Source organism: Periplaneta americana, chromosome 3 (assembly GCF_040183065.1).
Source record: "Periplaneta americana isolate PAMFEO1 chromosome 3, P.americana_PAMFEO1_priV1, whole genome shotgun sequence".
Taxonomy (NCBI): domain Eukaryota; kingdom Metazoa; phylum Arthropoda; class Insecta; order Blattodea; family Blattidae; genus Periplaneta; species Periplaneta americana.
Window position 1 is genome coordinate 154,687,348 of NC_091119.1, and position 18,950 is coordinate 154,706,297.

The window sequence follows — 18,950 nt, forward strand, 5'->3', positions numbered from 1 at the left end:
AAATGCCACATTTATTAATATTACTACACAAGAATTCTTAATAGTTTTGTAAATTAACATCTTTAAGAACATGTCTGAGAAAGAACTGTATTTCTTCGCATTAAAAACATAAAACAATGGAAATTCGAAGGTCATTCGACGTTGGTTTCGGAAGTCCTATAGGTCTCAAATGACCCCTCGTCACAGTTCAAGATTGAAGTACGAAGTTTCAAAGTTGAAGTGTACGAGTGCATTGTAGAACAATCAGCTGTTGTATAGGTGCGGAATCGAGGTATAGGTGATATCCGTTAAAAAAGTATATATTATTTTTGCTTGTAGTGAGAGAAACTTCTGTTAATACGCACACGAAGTTACTTCGATTTAATGATGCATTTGTGAATTATCTATAGCACGTTAAGAAGGCAAGTTCCATTAGAATTCAACGATATTAAAATACGTTGTCAATCTGTCACAGAAGCCGAAAACAATCCATCAGTTGTTAATTTTAGAACTTGGGCGTGTCATTCTAGTACGTTTTGAAAATAGGTAGTGCAGTATTCAAGCACGTGACATGGGAGTCACTTTATGTAATTTCTAAATTTATTTCAGAACGTTACTTCAACGAGACGAGAATAATGGCGTCGCCAGCAGTCAGAAAATCTAACAAAGAAGAGGAAGAAAATGAATTAATAAGTATAGATGAAGTAGCGAAAGAAACGAAGGGGTTCATTGACAGAGTTCTGGGAGATGTAGGGAAATCTTCTGCAACGAAACAGCTTGTAATTGGAAGCATATCCGGATGGTAAATGTCATTCAACATAACCTAAATATTATGATTTTGGCTTTTGTAAAATAATGAGTATTATTTAGTAACGAGATTGTGAGGAGAAGACCACAATTTGACGTTGAATTGTTACTTTCTCCAGGTGCACAGGTTTCATTACTATGAAAGTTGGAAAAGTTGCTGCAATTGCTGTTGGAGGAGGCATCATTCTCTTACAAGTTGCAAACCACCAAGGATATATTAATGTGAACTGGGACAAAGTTTACAAGAAGATTGATAAGGTTGCAGACAAAGTGGAAGAAAAGGCTACTGGTCAAGGCCCAAAGTGGATGGAAAAGGTGTGGAATTTACTTGACATTAATCTTATTTTCAGATATTATGGGTCCTTCTCTTCGAAATTTCTTTTTGCCATAGCATACACTCAAATTCAATTTAATTTCTATTACATGGTAATTCTGTACAAGAGCGCTACTAGAGAAAGGCAAATTCGTATGAACATAATTCTTATTTACAACATTTGTTATTCGCATGTTGGCAATCCATGTTTTGTTAACCTATCGTTCACAAGGTGGTTCTGTGTAGCTGTCGTATTTACATTGCCACATGACAAAACATGGTGTGAGTCAACCGTCAACAACAGACTTTTCATACTATTCGAAGAGTTAATCACAGTACGTGCAGTACAGTGGAGCAATACCACTTTAATCAGGCTTCCCAGACCCCAAGTTCTCTTATCTCAAAATGTTCAGTAGGGCATCTATTTCATGTTTAATTTTTGCAAGCTTTTACTGAATCGCCCGGTATTTTTTGGTCTAGGAAAAACTCTTCTTTTACGAGAACATTCACCCCACCCATTTCGTAGCAACAATATATTGTAATTTTGGTTCAGGGGAACTACTTGCATTTTTTTAAGAGTTTTTGTAAAAAATTATTTTTTTCCTGCACCAAAAATTCAATCTGGCATTACTACAAAGTGGCGGTGATGTGCATAACATTTAATGATTGTTTTAATATCATTTTATTTGAGAAGCTCTTCTCCGTAGATAATTGCTGATTGAATTTAATAATCCAATGTACCGTAGGCCCACCTATCGAATACGAAGTTCGAGAATGAGGGAGTTTAAAATTTTTAAATCTATTTGATCTATATTATTTAAAATACCACATTTAAAACGGTAATTAATAGTTAATATTAATATGAATATTCACCATAATATTTTCTTATTCTCTAAAAGTCTAATGTTTCATGCGTGCGCTATTACAGACAGAGTAATTAATGGTATGCTAAATAGTATCCGTCAAAAGCACAAGATTGTAGTGAGTATAGTAGAAGTAAAATAATGTTTGATATAAACAAATTGTGAGGTCCACAGTACACTAATGTAATTGTTGACATGAAGCGTACATATACAATGTTCGATATAAACAGGCAGATTTTGTCATTTTCTTTTTTTGACATAGGCCTAGTTCAAAATGTAATATTTTGAGGAGAACAACCCATATTATGTTGCGTGCATGTAATATGTAGTTAAATATAAATCATGTTTTGAGAGAGTTTAATTTTAGTGCCGTACTGCTTTTTTTATAGCTATTTCCTTCTTAATCCTACTCGAAGTTGTTATGCAATAAACGATTTTAAACTTTGTTGAAAAATGCTTTATACAAAGTTTAAATTGTGAATAATTGATTAAATGGCGATCTTACTCGTGTTAATTGTGTAAGCATGTGCGGCTTACACAATTAACACGAGTAAGATCGCCATTTAATCAATTATTTATATTCAAATGTTAAAAGTAATGTACGAAAGATTCAACATGGATTTAAATTGTGTGCATGATAAGCCACCAAATGTAAAAATTTCATCTCGTTCATACATGTAACTGCGTTATCATATCTGTGTGGTGACTTGGGATAGCATATTGAACCTCACGTGTGATAAGCAGATACTTGCTGGATTTTCCCATTGGGTTGAACCTAACTGTTTTCATGTTATACATGAAATTATAACCGTTCCTGATATTACACAGAGTCAACAAAGAGTAACAATTACTGCAAAATTGCATATAACAATAACTATCCATTGTTTAAACATTGTCCATTAACTGGAAAACCTGTGGGCATAGTTTTTTAATTATTAATGTCACGAAATGAGACAGAATCTAAATGTGTATTCTAAATTTGTAATCTATGTCATGGCAGTCCATGACTAGCCGACTACTGGCTTCACGTCCAAATGCCTCAGCAGAGGTGAACAATCATCCAACAAGTACAGGGGTAACATGTGGTGAGCATGATGATCCTCCCAGTCATTATTACTGGTTTTTCAAACTGGATTTCGCTACCTGGCATAGCTCTCCAAATTCATCATGATGCTGGGTGGTCACCGATACCATACACTGGCTAAAATTCCTTTCCATGAGGATTCGAACCAGTGCTCATTCAATAAATGCAGGCATGGTTTATTAAACCACGATGCCACGGCATGGAACATATTCTAAATTTACTGAACATTAATTTTATTAATTTATATACAAACAGGTTATGAATTGGTAATACAAGAAATATGTATTAGAAGTTGCTGAACATATTGTTCATTAGGCAATATACTAATAGTAATTGTATTCACATATAATAAAAATGAATTAGCTATGTTACAAATGCAGTCCTCTCTTTTTCTCTAAGAACTTTATTGATGTAATCTAGACTTTGAAACAACTGTGACTTTAATAAGAAATCATTATTCATTATAATTCACTAAGCTACTTCTCTTTTTCAATCTATATCACTCTGCAACTTTTTGACAGAATTCATGGTAAGCTGTTTTATTATTGATGATTAGGTCTCTGTGTAGGCCTACATTCAGTATACAAAGATCATCTAGCCTGTTCTCAGTCATGGTAGATCTCAACCAAGACAAATGATGCTCTCAACATAACAGTTAAAAAGTAACTGCCAGTTGTAGTATTTGTCAGTATCGAAATTCGAAACAGAGTTTGCAAAAGAAAATTCAATCTGACAACTACAAAATCACTATAATCCATTAGCATAATTATGTAAGTAGTAGGCTAATGGTGAGAAAATAATTAGATTTCACCCTTACGGTATAAAGTGAGACGAACAAGGTTATACAGTTGGTCCAACTTCAATGTTAGATGCTTGAAATGTGATATTTGCTTATTTTAATTTCTTTTAAACAATTCAAATCGGATAGAACTTTTTATCTAAGAAAAACTTTAAAAACATATCTCATGTCAAAATTCATAAACTGTACAGTGGCCAGAATGTGTACACACTTGTGGTTCAGTCGTTGAATCTGGAATTTCTTCATATATTACGGACATAGATTTTATCACACAGAACTGGATGTGTGTAATGCAGTCGTATTAATGGGGACACTGCATGAATGCTAATATCTTATGAAATGTGTAATTATAAAAATTTCGGTCTGGTGTGTTGCTTCAATGGAGATAGTGATTGTTGTTGTTCCTTTTTGCTTTTTGTGCATTGTAATTTCCTTATAATTAATCATCTCTCCCAAAGAGCACTCTTGAAATTAAACAAAATATTGGATGTTATCTCTTCAGACTCTAGAATTTCCTGCTACAGTAGTCACAAATATTGTATTATCTAAATTTAATTTTATTGAATGATCTCTTATAAATTAACAATACAAGACCTAATGCTTAATGGCGTAATATTTTCACTTTCCATTTTTTTTTTCTTTTGCTAGAAATTGAGATTTAGTATATACAATATATCAAGTGAAATTATCTGTTTTTCCATATGAAAGAAACTTCTAATGGAAATTCTTTGTCTTGGGAACACTAACATTCATTCATACAGAATAAGCAGGTCTGGTATTGATAATTTATGAACACACTGGTGTTGTCTTCTGGTTCTGACTCCCTTTGCTTGCATTCTGTTTGGTTGTTGCAGGTGGGCGATTTTGCCCGCAAGAATACTTACGCCGCTGCTGGGTTTGTAGGGGGGTTTTTCTTGGGCCTGGCCTCGTCCTAAATCGTTACTAATAGTGGTCTTCTGTTAGATGTTTTCCTTTTATCCCTAGATTAGGTAAGACTCTCGTTAAAATTGTCTTCCAGACTAAGCCAATAAAGATATGTAATTTCAAGCATTGCTTCCGGCTATGGAAAGCAGTCTTTGTACACTAAAGTTATACATTAATAGTCTGTATTCTAGTTAGACTAGATTGATGATCGTTTGGAAGATCGCAAAAATTAATTTGTTTTTACACAAATTTAATCCCACCAACATTTAAGCATAAGAAATATGGTAAAGAATGTACAAATAAAACAATTGGTGTAATGCACCCCACTTGTTCCTTTGATTTATTTCTTCCCATCACATTTCCTTTGCTTGGTGTGTAGTAATTAACAGTGCATTGTGGTAAAGAATGCAAATAAAGACATCTATTTGCTGTGTTTTGTTTATTGAATGTTTCCCTTTGTTTGCTTGATGTTTACTTTAATACAGTGCAGTCTGGGAAGTATACCAGTTATAAGTGCTTTTTGTCGTGGTTTAATAATTTTTTTTTTAACTAAGCATGTGTTACATGTGTGTACAATGTCTTTAAACATATACTGACTGAAGAAAGCAATTTCTATGATACATCACATGACTACACGGACTCTGGTGCTATTATAAGACATATACAGTATATTTCATTACTAATCTTAACTTTAAAGAATTCATCATGAAGAGACATGTTGGTGTATCTTTTAGTTTTTTTCTATACATGGACTTATGGACTTGACACTTTCAGTTGTCTCTAGCTGCAATTATGGTCCACTTACACCCTTATCCATTGCTCAACCTGAAACTGAAATATTTATAATACTTTTCACGCGACCTTCTTCATGGCTACAATAATTTGTCTGGGTGCATATAATATTTAACTTACCATAACTAACAGTGACTGAGTTGTAACATGACAACTAGACAATGTTGCTTAAGTTTAAGTGACTCATGTTGTTCTGGGCAGCTAAAAAAGCAGCGACCTTCATGAACTAAGTTGCATGAAAGGGGTATAGTTGTATAGAAATGCTCTATCTTGTGTGAATTGACCCATGTTATATCTTTAAACTGAATTATGAGATTGTCTTAGTAGATGGCATTATCGAACATCTGTGATGTTCTTTCGTGTTTGTTTTTTATTACTTTGCTGAATTTTATGCTTTTATGTATTATTTCATTAGTACATAGTCTGCACAATTACTTAATTAGAAAGCTCTGATAATTGTTGCTAATGAATAGACATATTTGTTCTTGCTGTATTGCATTCGAAAAGCTCTTGGGAAGAAATTTTCGTACATTAAATTTCTTAATTTTCAGTCGTCTTACATAGAGAATTTGTTATAAAAGTAATTCCCAAACTTTTAAAAATGAAGTATCAGTAGTACAGCATTTCTTTTCCTATTTTAATCACAGTTTGGATTTACTTCTAGGGATCATTCAAAGTCTTTTCTGTATGCTGTATTCATAGTTTAATACAAAGTATAGTCCCAGAAATCATTAGTAATAAATAAAACATAAATGGCCTGCAATTTAGTTTTATAACATTTTTGTACACGAATTTTTAATAGTTCTTTCATGTATGCAACATTTTCAGTTTTTTAAATATGTATACAACATGGATAAAGGTTTTTGTGTTGTTGGAAATGGGGGATAAATGGATCAAGTAACTGACTACACATCATTTCAGAATGCGTTATAAAGATATACTGATTGACTTTAGTAAAAATGGAGTTACATATGTTACATATTTGAAGTTTGTTTCAGTTCTTGAGATATGTCTCTTCATGTCAGCTGTATGTAATGCCCTCCGTGTATTCGCAGTTTATTCTGAAATGAACACTTTCAGCTTTCCCAACTGTGGGACTGCCTCTTTTTAAACAAAGCATAGCTCAAACATAAAGAAAAAGTGAAATTAAAGAAAGAGAACAGGAAAGATCACAAAAGAGAGAAACATAGGAAATGAACAAAAAAAAAATGAGATTAAGAACAGAAAAAATAACAAAATAAAATGAACATTGTAAACAAACAGATTAAACATTTAAACAAATGTTCTTCTCTTTTGGACACAAACTACTGCATGTATAAAAATGTGGAGAGAAAGTAAAATTAGGGATCAGTATCTCTTAGTGTTTAGTATTTGGATACTTTGACTTTCAAAAAATAAAATGGAGTCATGAAACAGGTGCATAGGTACTGGCTCCTTCTCATATGTTGTACGCATTTCGTAACAATTCAGTTCTTTATCATATTATTAGTTGTATTTCGGACTACGATTTAAGATTTTTATGGTGTTCAATGTGATGATGAGATTTACATAATGGTATTTTGATTTACCTAACACCCGACCAAACCCCTTGCTAATAACCTACTTTCAATTTATAACATAGTTAAATGACTGGCGCACCTGACCATCCCAGATTCTGAGAAAGCATTAGTGCAAATGTATGGAGTTCAGGCACTCCGAACTACTATGTTTTACAGACAAAGAGTCGGAATCCCTAGTTTTATGTTTGTTTTTTTATTTATGAAAGAACTATTCTCTTAAGCCATCTTTAGAAATTGAAGTATTTTCTATAGTGAGAACAAAAGACGACCCTCCAGGCGGAGTAATGGGACAGGGATGTTAAGATATATGTCCAGATATATATGAAAAAAAATCAATAATTTACTGTGAAAAATAAAACGAATATAATAAAAAATTGAAAACTCAATAATTGCCTAGATATATACAAAAATGTTACATTCTTTACATAATATCTAAAATATGTAATATTGCTAAGAATATGTAAAATGAAACTGAACTATAACCATATCAGAACCACAAATCGCCGACATTTGTCATTTTCAGTAGTCTACAAGTAAAGGAATGCAATATGTAATTACATAAGAATCCAGGCTCTACTTATCAGTTTCCAGTAGTGAGTGAGGGAGCTAGTGAGCACATTACCAGGGTAAAGTCTCTTTCGCTGCACTTTGTGTATTCCTTTTTATAATATAAAAAAGCAAAAGACATTTATAAATAATTTGGTTTGAGTAAATACTGTATATATAATTAATTTTACACAATTCACAAATAGCTGTTTGTATATTGCGATCAGTTCTAAATTGGTATAAAATTCCTAGTAATTTGTAATGACATTTTTATATCTTCTTTCACAAGTACCGTAACCAACAATAGATCTATGAAAAAAAAAACACATTTTTCCATTTAAATTGTGGAAGAGAAAGTTGTAAAATAGTATTGTGCCTAACGAGTGAGTGCAAAGAGGCTGTATCTTAAAAGATCTTCATAACATTTGTAGCTTATCTTCTTACTGATAGCATGTATACTCGAATGCAACCATTAAAACACTTTCTGAATTTGTAATATGCCTCTGCTTGTTGTAATTTCTAGATAGGTAACATTTTTTTAATTTCTGCAAAATAATTTTTAGCAATATATGGTTTAAATCATATTATTTTCACGTAAAAGAAGAAAAATCATGTAAACCAATTTTTAGTGAACAACCTTCTGTGTTTCTCATTTCAAAATAAAGCCCCATTCATGTTTTAGTTAAAGTGTTAAATCTAATGTGGTCTGCCTAAGTGGTGATTTTAAAGTGTAGCAACAGTATATCTATCAGCCACAGGGACTACTGATGTTACGTTAGTAATATGTATACACCCAATTTAACCATAAACATTCTGAAACTGCCTACCATAATTTTTCTCTACATTTTTGGCACCTGGTAACATGTTCTCAGTCACTCTTCAAGTTCCCGTGGAGAAATAGAGGCAATCTCCTGATGGATATTATGCTTGAGTTTGTCCTGTACACTTTATCTTTCAATGAACACCCAAGATAAAACTCACAGGGTGTCAGGTCAGGGGATCAAGGAAGCTACAGATTAACTCTAATGACTCTGACCTGGAACTATGTATTAATTCATGTATGAGTGATGATGGAATCCTCTTTAAATAATGCGTAATTTCTTCCATCTCAGTCAACAAGGGGTGTAAAATCAGATCCAAATACCTATCAACATCAACTTTTTCTTCAAAAAAGGTGGTCCAACAGTTCTTTCCACACATTGCACACCATACACCACCTTTCTGGTCATGCAGAGGAACCCCTTGGATTATGTCAGATTTTTCGGTGAATCAGTACTGGTAATTTTGTGAATTTACTTAGCCGTGGGGTTGGAATTAAGCCTCATCAGACCACCAGAGTAGCTCAGTCGGCTAAGGTGCTTGTCTGCTGATCCAGAGTTGCATCAGGTGTGGGTTCTATTCCCACATGGGCTGATTACCTGGTTGAGTTTTTTCCGAGGGTTTTCTCAACCCTAAGGCGATTGTCAGTTACTCCGTGGCGAGTCCTCGGCCTCATCTCACTATCACCAAACCCATTGACGCTAAATAATTTAGTAGATATAGCGTCATTAAATAACCAACTAAAAAAAAGCATCAGAAAAGAAAATAATCTACTGGCCTATTTTTTCATAATCGGTTATTTTACGATGCTTTATCAACTGCTATGTTCATCTAGCATCTGAATGAGATGGTGATAATGCCAGTGAAATGAGTACAGGGTTCAGCGCCAAAAGTTACTCAGCATTTGGTCTTAATGGATTGATGGAAAACCCCGGAAAAACCTCAACTAGGAAACTTGTCCCAACCAGAATTTGAACCCGGGCCCACTCATTTCATGGTCAGGCATGCTAACCGTTACCCCACAGTGGTGGACTACTGGCCTGTTTCTCCATCATGTACGTTATTCATAACTCACAAAGTGTACTCCTTTGTCTAGGATCACCTGATTGCAGCTCTGAACACACATGGATTTTATACGGTTTAATTTTCAACAGCTTTTTAGTTGTCTGCGTGAAAGGCGAGAAATTCCCGATTGTTGAGAAAGCTGCCTAATGTATTTTTAGGGAATTTTTTGAAGTGATAACCAATGTCAACAACGTTTCTTCTGTTAAAACCCGTCTTATCTTCCTGTGCTTCTCGTCTGTAATGTAATGATTTTTGTCTGCTGAATTTTACATATTAATTTATTAGTAATTGTTTCACGAGTTTGAGCTTCACATCAAGAAATCTTTTTGCTAATGTCTTTGAACTCGACTGATGGATTCTTTACATCATTATGTAAAAATTGTATTTGAACACATGATAAGAAAAACTAAACTCAGCCATAGTATACATTTTTTAAAGAAATACTGCACTCAGAATATACACAAGTCTTGTTACAACTGTTGAGAGACTCAGACTGAGAACATATCACATGTGTGTGATGTAGTTTGATCTTCTTGCAGTCCACACCTGTGGAGTAACAGTTAGCGCGTCTAGCCGCGAAACCGGGTGGCCTGGGTTCGATTCCCGGTCAGGGCAAGTTACCTGGTTGAGGTTTTTTCCGGGGTTTTCCCTCAACCCAATGTGAGCAAATGCTTGGTAACTTTCGGTGCTGGACCCCGGACTCATTTCACTGGCATTATCACCTTCATCTCATTCAGACACTAAATAACCTGAGATGTTGATAAAGCGTCGTAAAATAACCTAGCAAAATAAAAAATCTTCTTGCATTAGGAACCAGCTGGTACCGAGAAACCTGTGCACAGCCCACGTGAGACTAAGACACCAGTATTTCAAGTGCATTTTTTTCTAGAGATTTGACTCGCAGATATTGAATATGAACAAAATATGTTACTAGTTTCAAAGAAATCGTTGTACACAGGTAGCATGCCAAAAAAAAAAAAAAAAAAACTATTTTTGCAGCATCAAAATTTTCGTTTTATATTTTATGTAAAGATAAAGGAAGTAGTATATTTCAGTATGTAAATAAATATAGCAGAAGTGTAGAATTAGAATTATATTTGTATTGGTGTTATCTCAATTTGTGAAGTTAAAAGGATTAAAATAACCTTTAAACTTCACAATTACGAACTATTACAGTATTAACTTCTCCATGTTGAATCTTTCGTACACTGCTTTTAACACTTGAATATAAATAATTGATTAAATGGCGATCTTACTCGTGTTAATTGTGTAAGCATTACAAGAACATAGCATACAGAACAGAAAACACACTACAAAGACATCTCAACACACAAACAAATAAATACAACCACATAGGTGTATACAAACTCACATGCAATAGTTGCGACAGTTTCTACATTGGACAGACAGGCAGATCATTCTAAACTCGATACAAAGAACACATTAAAGCAATAACCAGAGGACACAATACATCCACATATGCCGAACACATAAATAATGCAAACCACACATACAATAACATAAATACAGACATGGAAATCCTACACATACAACCCAAAAACCAAAAACTCAACACACTAGAACAATATGAAATATACAGACACACTAAAACACACCCTGATCAAATTCTCAACACACAGATTAATTTCAGAACACACACTATTTGACACCACATTTCAATAACAATCGAACGCACCCACACAACAGGCAGCGAAGTTCGAGATGACGCCGAGATCTAGTAGGCTCTAAGGATGGTGTGAAGAAGCACCGAACAGCTGTAAGCTGCACATGCTTACACAATTAACACGAGTAAGATCGCCATTTAATCAATTATTTATATTAACTTCTGTTCTCTATATGTTGATGCTGCAGTTAAAGAAGGCTAAGAAAAGGGTAAGAGCAAATTGTGTATTCAGAACATTTGATTTTTAATTATACATCTATCTGGATACTCGGTTATGCTTTAGTTAGAACACATTAGAATTTCGTGAGATTTGTAGAAGTGCTGAGAGTTTTGTATGGAATACATTTATTATTAAAAGATCACACAACACTTAAAATTCATTTAGAATAAAGAATGAAAAGCAAATATGGTGGAAAAACTTGCTGTGGTACAGGAAGAATGGAGTATTCTCAGGAGATTCACGTGTATACTTCATGGAAAGGTGAAAAATTAAATTAAATATTTATTCTAGCTTGTCAAATAGAATTTGAATTGACTTTTTCTATCACAACACAGATCATTGGTTAGATTTTAATAAAAATGCAAAACAATGTAGTATCCATTTTAATACCAGATCTTTATGTAAGTATTTATTTAACCAGTGTTTATTACAGATTATGAAGTTACGAAATCTCATTCACTGACTGTTTTCTCTGCAAGAAAATGAAGGAAACACATAAAACAATTTAAGTAAAATCTTGATAACTATACCTATGAATTCGAACGAAATCACATTCTACTATGATATGCATTTAAGATAGCTTTTTAATATTCTATTTTCCATGTCATATTTTTGGTTCCTATTTCGAAATCGGAAATGCAGTGTTGGCTATTTGTAAAAGAATAAAGGCTATTTACAAATTACAAAACGATAAAATTATTTAACATAATCCCAGCAAAGTTAAATGAAATAAATTTAGTCTATATTTTAAAAATGATTACAAGAAAAAACAGAATGCTTTTAAAAAGTAATTTAAGTTGGAAAATTGGGAGAGGGAAAACTATGTCAGTATATAAAGATTTTTTAAAATCTTTATTTGTGGCAAATGTAAATTTACACAAAATTATATTTTTCTGAAATAAGTTAATATAAGTGTTAGACTTTCACAAACTAGACTTGGTTGCCTGACGGGGATATGACTATATATATATATATATATATATATATATATATATATGTATATGTATATGGTGGAAGTGAAATAACCCTGCAGATTTTTAGAGCGAATAGCTCATGTTGTATGCAACAAAAAACTGTAATACCATACTGGTGGAAAGTTCATAGTTTTCTCAGAAAAAAAGTTTTTTCCCAAATATTTAACACCCTCTTATTCGATAGCTATTGTGAATTGGATTGTGATTTTTGTCCATATCGATAGAAAATCTAATAGAGAATCATTTACCCTCCTGTTGTATTTCAATAACATGGGTGGTTTTGGTGTAAATTTAATTTAAAAACCACTAATTTCAACCATTGAACGATGCAATCCACATTGCAACATTGTAGCTACTAGCTAGAGAAGGTTGCTGAGTTCGTTGACCTCTTACATCCATTGTGATATGAAGGGAGACTTTTAGCAGTGAGGTTGCCAGAATGCTGGAACTTTCAACTCAATTTTCTAATTAACCATGCATTTAATCACAAAACGTAATATAGGTTTTCTATTCATTTGAGCATACCCTATTGTCCTTTTCAATCTGCAAGGTTATTTCACTTTCCTATACAGACTGGTCCCAAGTAGTAATGTTTCATCAGCTTAATGACGGTAGTGCAGAGCGCCTGTCCCGAGGAAGCTAAGCAGAATGAAGTGGAGTGGGATCAGTCTGCATAGGGAAGCATGTATGAATTTGTCTGTATCTGGTATATATGACCACTTGCCACCCGCCACAGTTTTTGTTAGATAGAGGTTGGAGTGGAACCAGTCTACATAGGAACTCTCTATACATACATAGATCCATGAGGAATGGCAGATCATCACTAGTGATATGGTATACAGATTTGAAGGCTGGTGAGGAATGCATAGTGTGGTGGATGGTAGGGCCGGCTGAGCCAGGCAGCACAGTTGGCATGCAACTCATTCCATCATGGATACACAAAAAGTCTCTTTGGGCTGAAGTGCTTAGGGATGCTTCATAACTTGCCCGATAGGTACCTCTGTAACCTACTTACAGCTTTTAAGGAACCCAAAGGTTCATTGCCACCCTCACATAAGCCCGCCATCGATCCCTATCCTGAGCAAGATTAATCCAGTCTCTACAATCACATCCCACCTCCCTGAAATCCATTTTATTATTATCCTCCCATCTACGTCTCGGCCTCCCCAAAGGTCTTTTTCCCTCCGGCCTCCCAACTAACACACTATATACATTTCTGGATTCGCCCATACGTGCTACATGCCCTGCCCATCTCAAACGGGTTTTTTTCCGGGGTTTTCCCTCAACCCAATACGAGCAAATGCTGGGTAACTTTCGGTGCTGGACCCCGGACTCATTTCACCGGCATTATCACCTTCATTTCATTCAGACGCTAAATAACCTGAGATGTTGATACAGCGTCGTAAAATAACCCATCTCAAACGTCTGGTTTTAATGTTCCTAATTATGTCAGGTGAAGAATACAATGCGTGCAGTTCTGCATTGTGTAACTTTCTCCATTCTCTTGTAACTTCATCCCTCTCATATTTTCCTAAGCACCTTATTCTCGAACAGCCTTAACCTCTGTTCCTCTCTCAAAGTGAAAGTCCAAATAGACACCTCTACATTAAAACTAAGATCAGGCCCCAATTTAGTGTTATTCAGGAGAACAAGGTATAGAATGTTATTCTGAAATTCTTTGAAAAGAAGAAACTTAACTGTACGGTAATATAAAACTTTGTTAGATTCACAGTACTTTCAGAAATATTAATAGAAACTGTGGAGTTAAAGAATACTGTCTGTATCAGGGAAAATCTCAACAATTGGATACATTACATATACTATTATCATGTGCATCCATAAACATGTCGTAACAACGGAAGCAAAATTAATAGTTGTGAAGATGTTTTGATTTTTTACTCATTCTGAACATCTCGAGAAAATTTTTTCGTCATGTAACGATATTTAAATACTGATTTTAATGATATATATTGGTAATATATTTAAAGTGTAAGTGAATGGAAATGTATGATACAAAATAAATTTGTTACACTTATGCTATATTGAAGTGTAGGTATAGATACAAAAATTTACAACAGTATGTTCTAACTGAAATGTTTTTTTAGGTGGAGCGCTATGTCGACCGCAAGGTGGACAAAGCAGAAGATGTCCTGAAACGGCGAGAACGCAATGTAAGACGCTGGTATCACACTTTCATCAATGGCGAGGAACCTTACCAGATCAAAGAGATCCATATTTTTCTGGCGGCATTTGCTGCTGGAGTGGCAATTGGTATCATTTCTGGGCAATGAACCAACCACCCGCGAATTATATAGCATCCAGTGTAGTACCCATCTGAATCTCAGTATATGTGATTCCCATTCTAATTTGTTAACAAAGTAACTAGAACTAATCAAGATTATACACATTAGTGAGAGACACTTGAGACGTACCACTTATTGTAATGACTGAAGGTGAAGATGCTGTTAAGATATTGTCTTAATTATTTAGCTGTATATAGATTTTTAAATTAATGTTTGTATAGTGAAGGAGAATTTAATAGTCATTTCCCTACTTATGTCATTGTTGTGAATGGGATGTTTATTATGTATCTAATAAGGAAAAACTTTACCTTACTATTATTGAAATCTATTCCACTTGTCACGAAGCTTACATCATACATCTCTTGTAGAGGAAAACTGCTCTCATGAGATTATAAATATATATAATGTTCAGTTATGAGAACAGTTACGGAAATCGGATGTAATGTTTATTTGTAATTTTCCAAATTTTGGAACTTTTTCCTTATTACATAGTTAACTATACTGAAATAATTAAGGCTATATTAAAGTATGTCATCTCTGTCTCAGCAAATTAAATAAAACAGTGGGAATAAAAAAGACTGAAACATGTAAGCTATTAATATTTAATTTACGGCAAGAATGCTTAAAAGGCACTGACATACACGCACACATCACTATTAGGTAGCAGTGTCAGAAACAAGATTAAGAATTGCATTGTGTGCAATTTTATAAAGAGGAATATAACCTAACTTTATATAGAAATAAAAAGAAACATTATTTCTGGTAATATAGATTACGATAAAACCTACTCTGTATTAAATTTAATATTATAATTATATGATTCATTTTTACCTAATAGTGATATGTACTACACACCAATCCAGCAGAATGACAATTTTGTAAAAAACTGAGATATTGCTAAAATTCAGCAACTTGATTGAAAACAATTATCTGTGAAAAGCTTTGAAGCAGATGAAGCACAGATGCCATGTAACTACTTCTCATATTACCCATTGGCATTGTTAGCTACTTATATGGGTAACTTACATCAAATTAAATGCAGGATAATTTAGCTTTATGTAGTTTCTTCTTAACTTATAGAATTAGTAGGTTGCTGCTAGTCAGTGAGATAATACAAATACATTTTCAGACCCATCACCTGCACATTGAGTGACGCAACTATTGTAAAAATTATAGTTGCAGAATCACAGTTAAAACTAATATATTTGATTTATTAAGATCATTGGGTATGAAAATTTGTGTTGTAGTCTTCACTTAGTTGGCAAAGGATACCTATAGACTGATACATTAAGTTTAACTGTAGTAACTTTAGTCTAATGGAAGCAAATTTGGGAGATAAGTGTTTATAGCAATGATCACATATGTAATGGTTGTCATATTGAGACAGTAACAATTTCAACTGTGAAAGTATGTTTTTTTTATTAGCTTTAAGTGACCAGATTGATTCAAGTGAGAAACTGGTGCAATATACGAATGTTCTTGGCATTCTGTTCAAGCGAAAACTCTTCTTTAAATACAATATATTTACTTATACCAGTAGATATGGCGAGTTCCATCTGTAATGTTCAACATTTATAGTACCTATTAATGTAACCAGTGAGAGAACTGACATGAGATGTAGTAAGGGTATAAATTAATGTCGCATGGAGATATCAAATCCTATATTAAACACAAACAATTCTGTATGAAAAGGAAATTATGTACCAGTATCTGAAACATTTATAGATTATCTCAAAATCGTATGAATGTAATTATATTTCAAAGTTTAAATAAAAAAAAGTATTGTTTACATAATTCCAAATTCGGATAATATAATGTTGTAATATACGAAGTAAAGATGTATGTGTAAAGTCAAACAAACCTAGATTAAGTACTGATTTTCAGTTTGTTGCTACGTAAATTTATTCCATATTTATCCACTTAAAATGTGCATTTGTGTGTTGTGTGTGTGCATGCATGTGTGTGTGTGTGTGTTTTTAAGTGGATTAGATGTCCAATTTGTGTCCATAGTCCTTCTCATGTCTATTTTTAATTCAGTTTTTGTCTTTGCGTACTTCACGCAATTGTATTATAAAAATTTCTGTATTTTGTATTTAAAGATTTAAAAAAGGTAAAGGTAAAGGTATCCCCGTAACATGCCATGAAGGCACTTGGGGGGCATGGAGGTAGAGCCCCATGCTTTCCATGACCTCGGCACTAGAATGAGGTGGTGTGGTCGGCACCACGCTCTGACCGACTTTTACCCCCGGGAAAGACCCAGTACTCAATTTTATAGAAGGCTGAGTGAACCTTGGGGCCGTATATTCTTAAATTATCTATTATTAATTCACATATGCAATGGCAATTTTTAATTTTTAAAAGGAAGCTACCACTCGTCTTGTTATCTGGTCACTCTAAGTTTGATTAATATTTCAACTTGTGCTGGAAGTGAAAAATTCTTGGTTACCATATCCTGCGTGGGGGGAGGGGGAGGCAAGACTTGAAGTTAATTCGTTACTGTAGCACTTAGTCTCGACAATACATTTTCATTGTGAGGTCACGATTGTGATACGATTGTGATTGCCAGCTTCCATACTTCTAGTATACTCATTGTATATAGAGTAGATATTGTATGTTGTCTTGTTACGAATATTGTATATGGTCACACAAGTTTCTAAGTGGAAATGTGAATTAAATCGATTACAAGCTTGGATACTATGTAATTGGTGAGAGGCATTCTGTGAAGCCAACATGCCTTTCCTTAATATTACTTAAAATTTTCATACTTTTGAAAATGAGATTAATTCCGTATTACACTGAGATATGACAATTAATTTAAATTTACTAAAATGTAACATTTCTCTTCGAAACAACTTGAAAATAAAGCCTTCATTACATGTATTGAATTATTTCTATAATAAATATTTAATAATCCAATTTTAAAGCTATGTTGTCTGTATTATTTTGTATTTTAACTGTCCATATCGAACACACAATTAAACCCGGCAGAGGCATATTCTTGTATGTCCTTCGACGCCACCTTTTCCTGGAGGGGAGGAAGTCGTCACCAAATATCACAATAACATTATACATGATAATTCCATTTCTTTATACCACAACAGGCAGTGAAAAGAAAAAAATGAAAGGTCTAACATATTTAATTTAGAAATTTTCTCTCAGCTTACAAGAGATAATATAGCAATGACTGTAATCAGTAATTATCATCATTGCTACCACCAAACTCGTTATCAAATTCTGGATGGCATATAGAATGTGTTAGATAACTGTTATGATAATTCTGTTCTATCTTTTATGGAATTCACGAAATATCTTATTTCTTACGGTGTATATTTTGTATCCCCATGCTTGTTGAGAGGGCAAACTACTAAAATGAGGTAGTATGGTTAGCACCACGATCTGACCACGTACTTACCTTGGGAAAGGTTGGCAGTGACTCTTTTGTTTGTTGTCAAGTGAACAGATTGGTGTTCTATGGTTTGCAACCTAATGTTTCTCGATTAATTTATTGTCTGATGACAAAATACATGAATTTTGAGAATCTATGTAACCAGAGCGTTTAAACCATACCTCATCCCTTATAAAAAGTTCTGTTTAAAACTTCAAGTCTGTGCCAATCGATGAATCTCTGATATAGCACCACAGAATAGCACTCTCTTTTCATGATCAGACTCTTTTAATTCATGAACCACTGTAAACTTGTATGGATGTAAGTTAAGTATTATTGATGTTCTGTGGTTTACATGACTATTTTTTCGCTGGACCAAGTATAGAGTTCACACTCTGTGCAGCTCTATCTTTGAATCTATGCTATAGAGCTCCCTCCAAAATGAACAGAGTTATCCCACCATTGGCAGTTTTCTCAAATAAACACTCCAAGAAACGTGTAATTCCGTAAAAATCTTGAGATAATTATCAGAATCATAATGGTTAAACTGATATACGTGAGCATAGTGCAATATTACAATAGTAAACAAATATTTGACCTATTATAAAGGATGCGGCAAAACATCCTCCCTAATTTAAAATTTAAATAAAAAACATATGGATCAAAATAAGGAAACTGTATTAATATGAATGGTATCTAAACAGTGGGAAATTTAGGTTTACATGCGTGAATCATCAAAATTTCCGATATTGGAGTGGACAGAACCCTCGTGAACTTCATGAAAAACCTCTACATAATGACCGTGTTACTGTATGGTGCGCGGTTGAAAGAGTC

The 18,950-nt window shown here is 33.7% G+C and overlaps 1 protein-coding gene across 5 annotated transcripts; it reads left to right on the forward strand.

The window, feature by feature from the left end:
- Window positions 1–86: 86 nt before the first annotated feature.
- LOC138696700 (FUN14 domain-containing protein 1) lies at window positions 87–16,537 on the forward strand. 5 transcript variants are annotated; one of them, XR_011331445.1, is made up of 5 exons: window positions 87–401; window positions 589–781; window positions 906–1,101; window positions 4,700–4,834; window positions 14,534–14,671. XR_011331445.1 is itself a non-coding variant. In XM_069822001.1 (4 exons), the coding sequence occupies exons 2-4, from the start codon at window positions 615–617 to the stop codon at window positions 14,717–14,719; spliced, it is 549 nt and encodes a 182-aa protein (XP_069678102.1). In that variant the 5' UTR covers window positions 87–401; window positions 589–614; the 3' UTR covers window positions 14,720–16,537. The 5 variants fall into 5 exon arrangements, 4 of the variants coding, with proteins under 4 accessions (XP_069678102.1, XP_069678105.1, XP_069678104.1 ...); XM_069822001.1 differs by lacking the exon at window positions 4,700–4,834 and having other exon boundaries at window positions 14,534–16,537; XM_069822004.1 differs by lacking the exon at window positions 14,534–14,671 and having other exon boundaries at window positions 4,700–5,095.
- The last annotated feature ends 2,413 nt before the right edge of the window (window positions 16,538–18,950 follow it).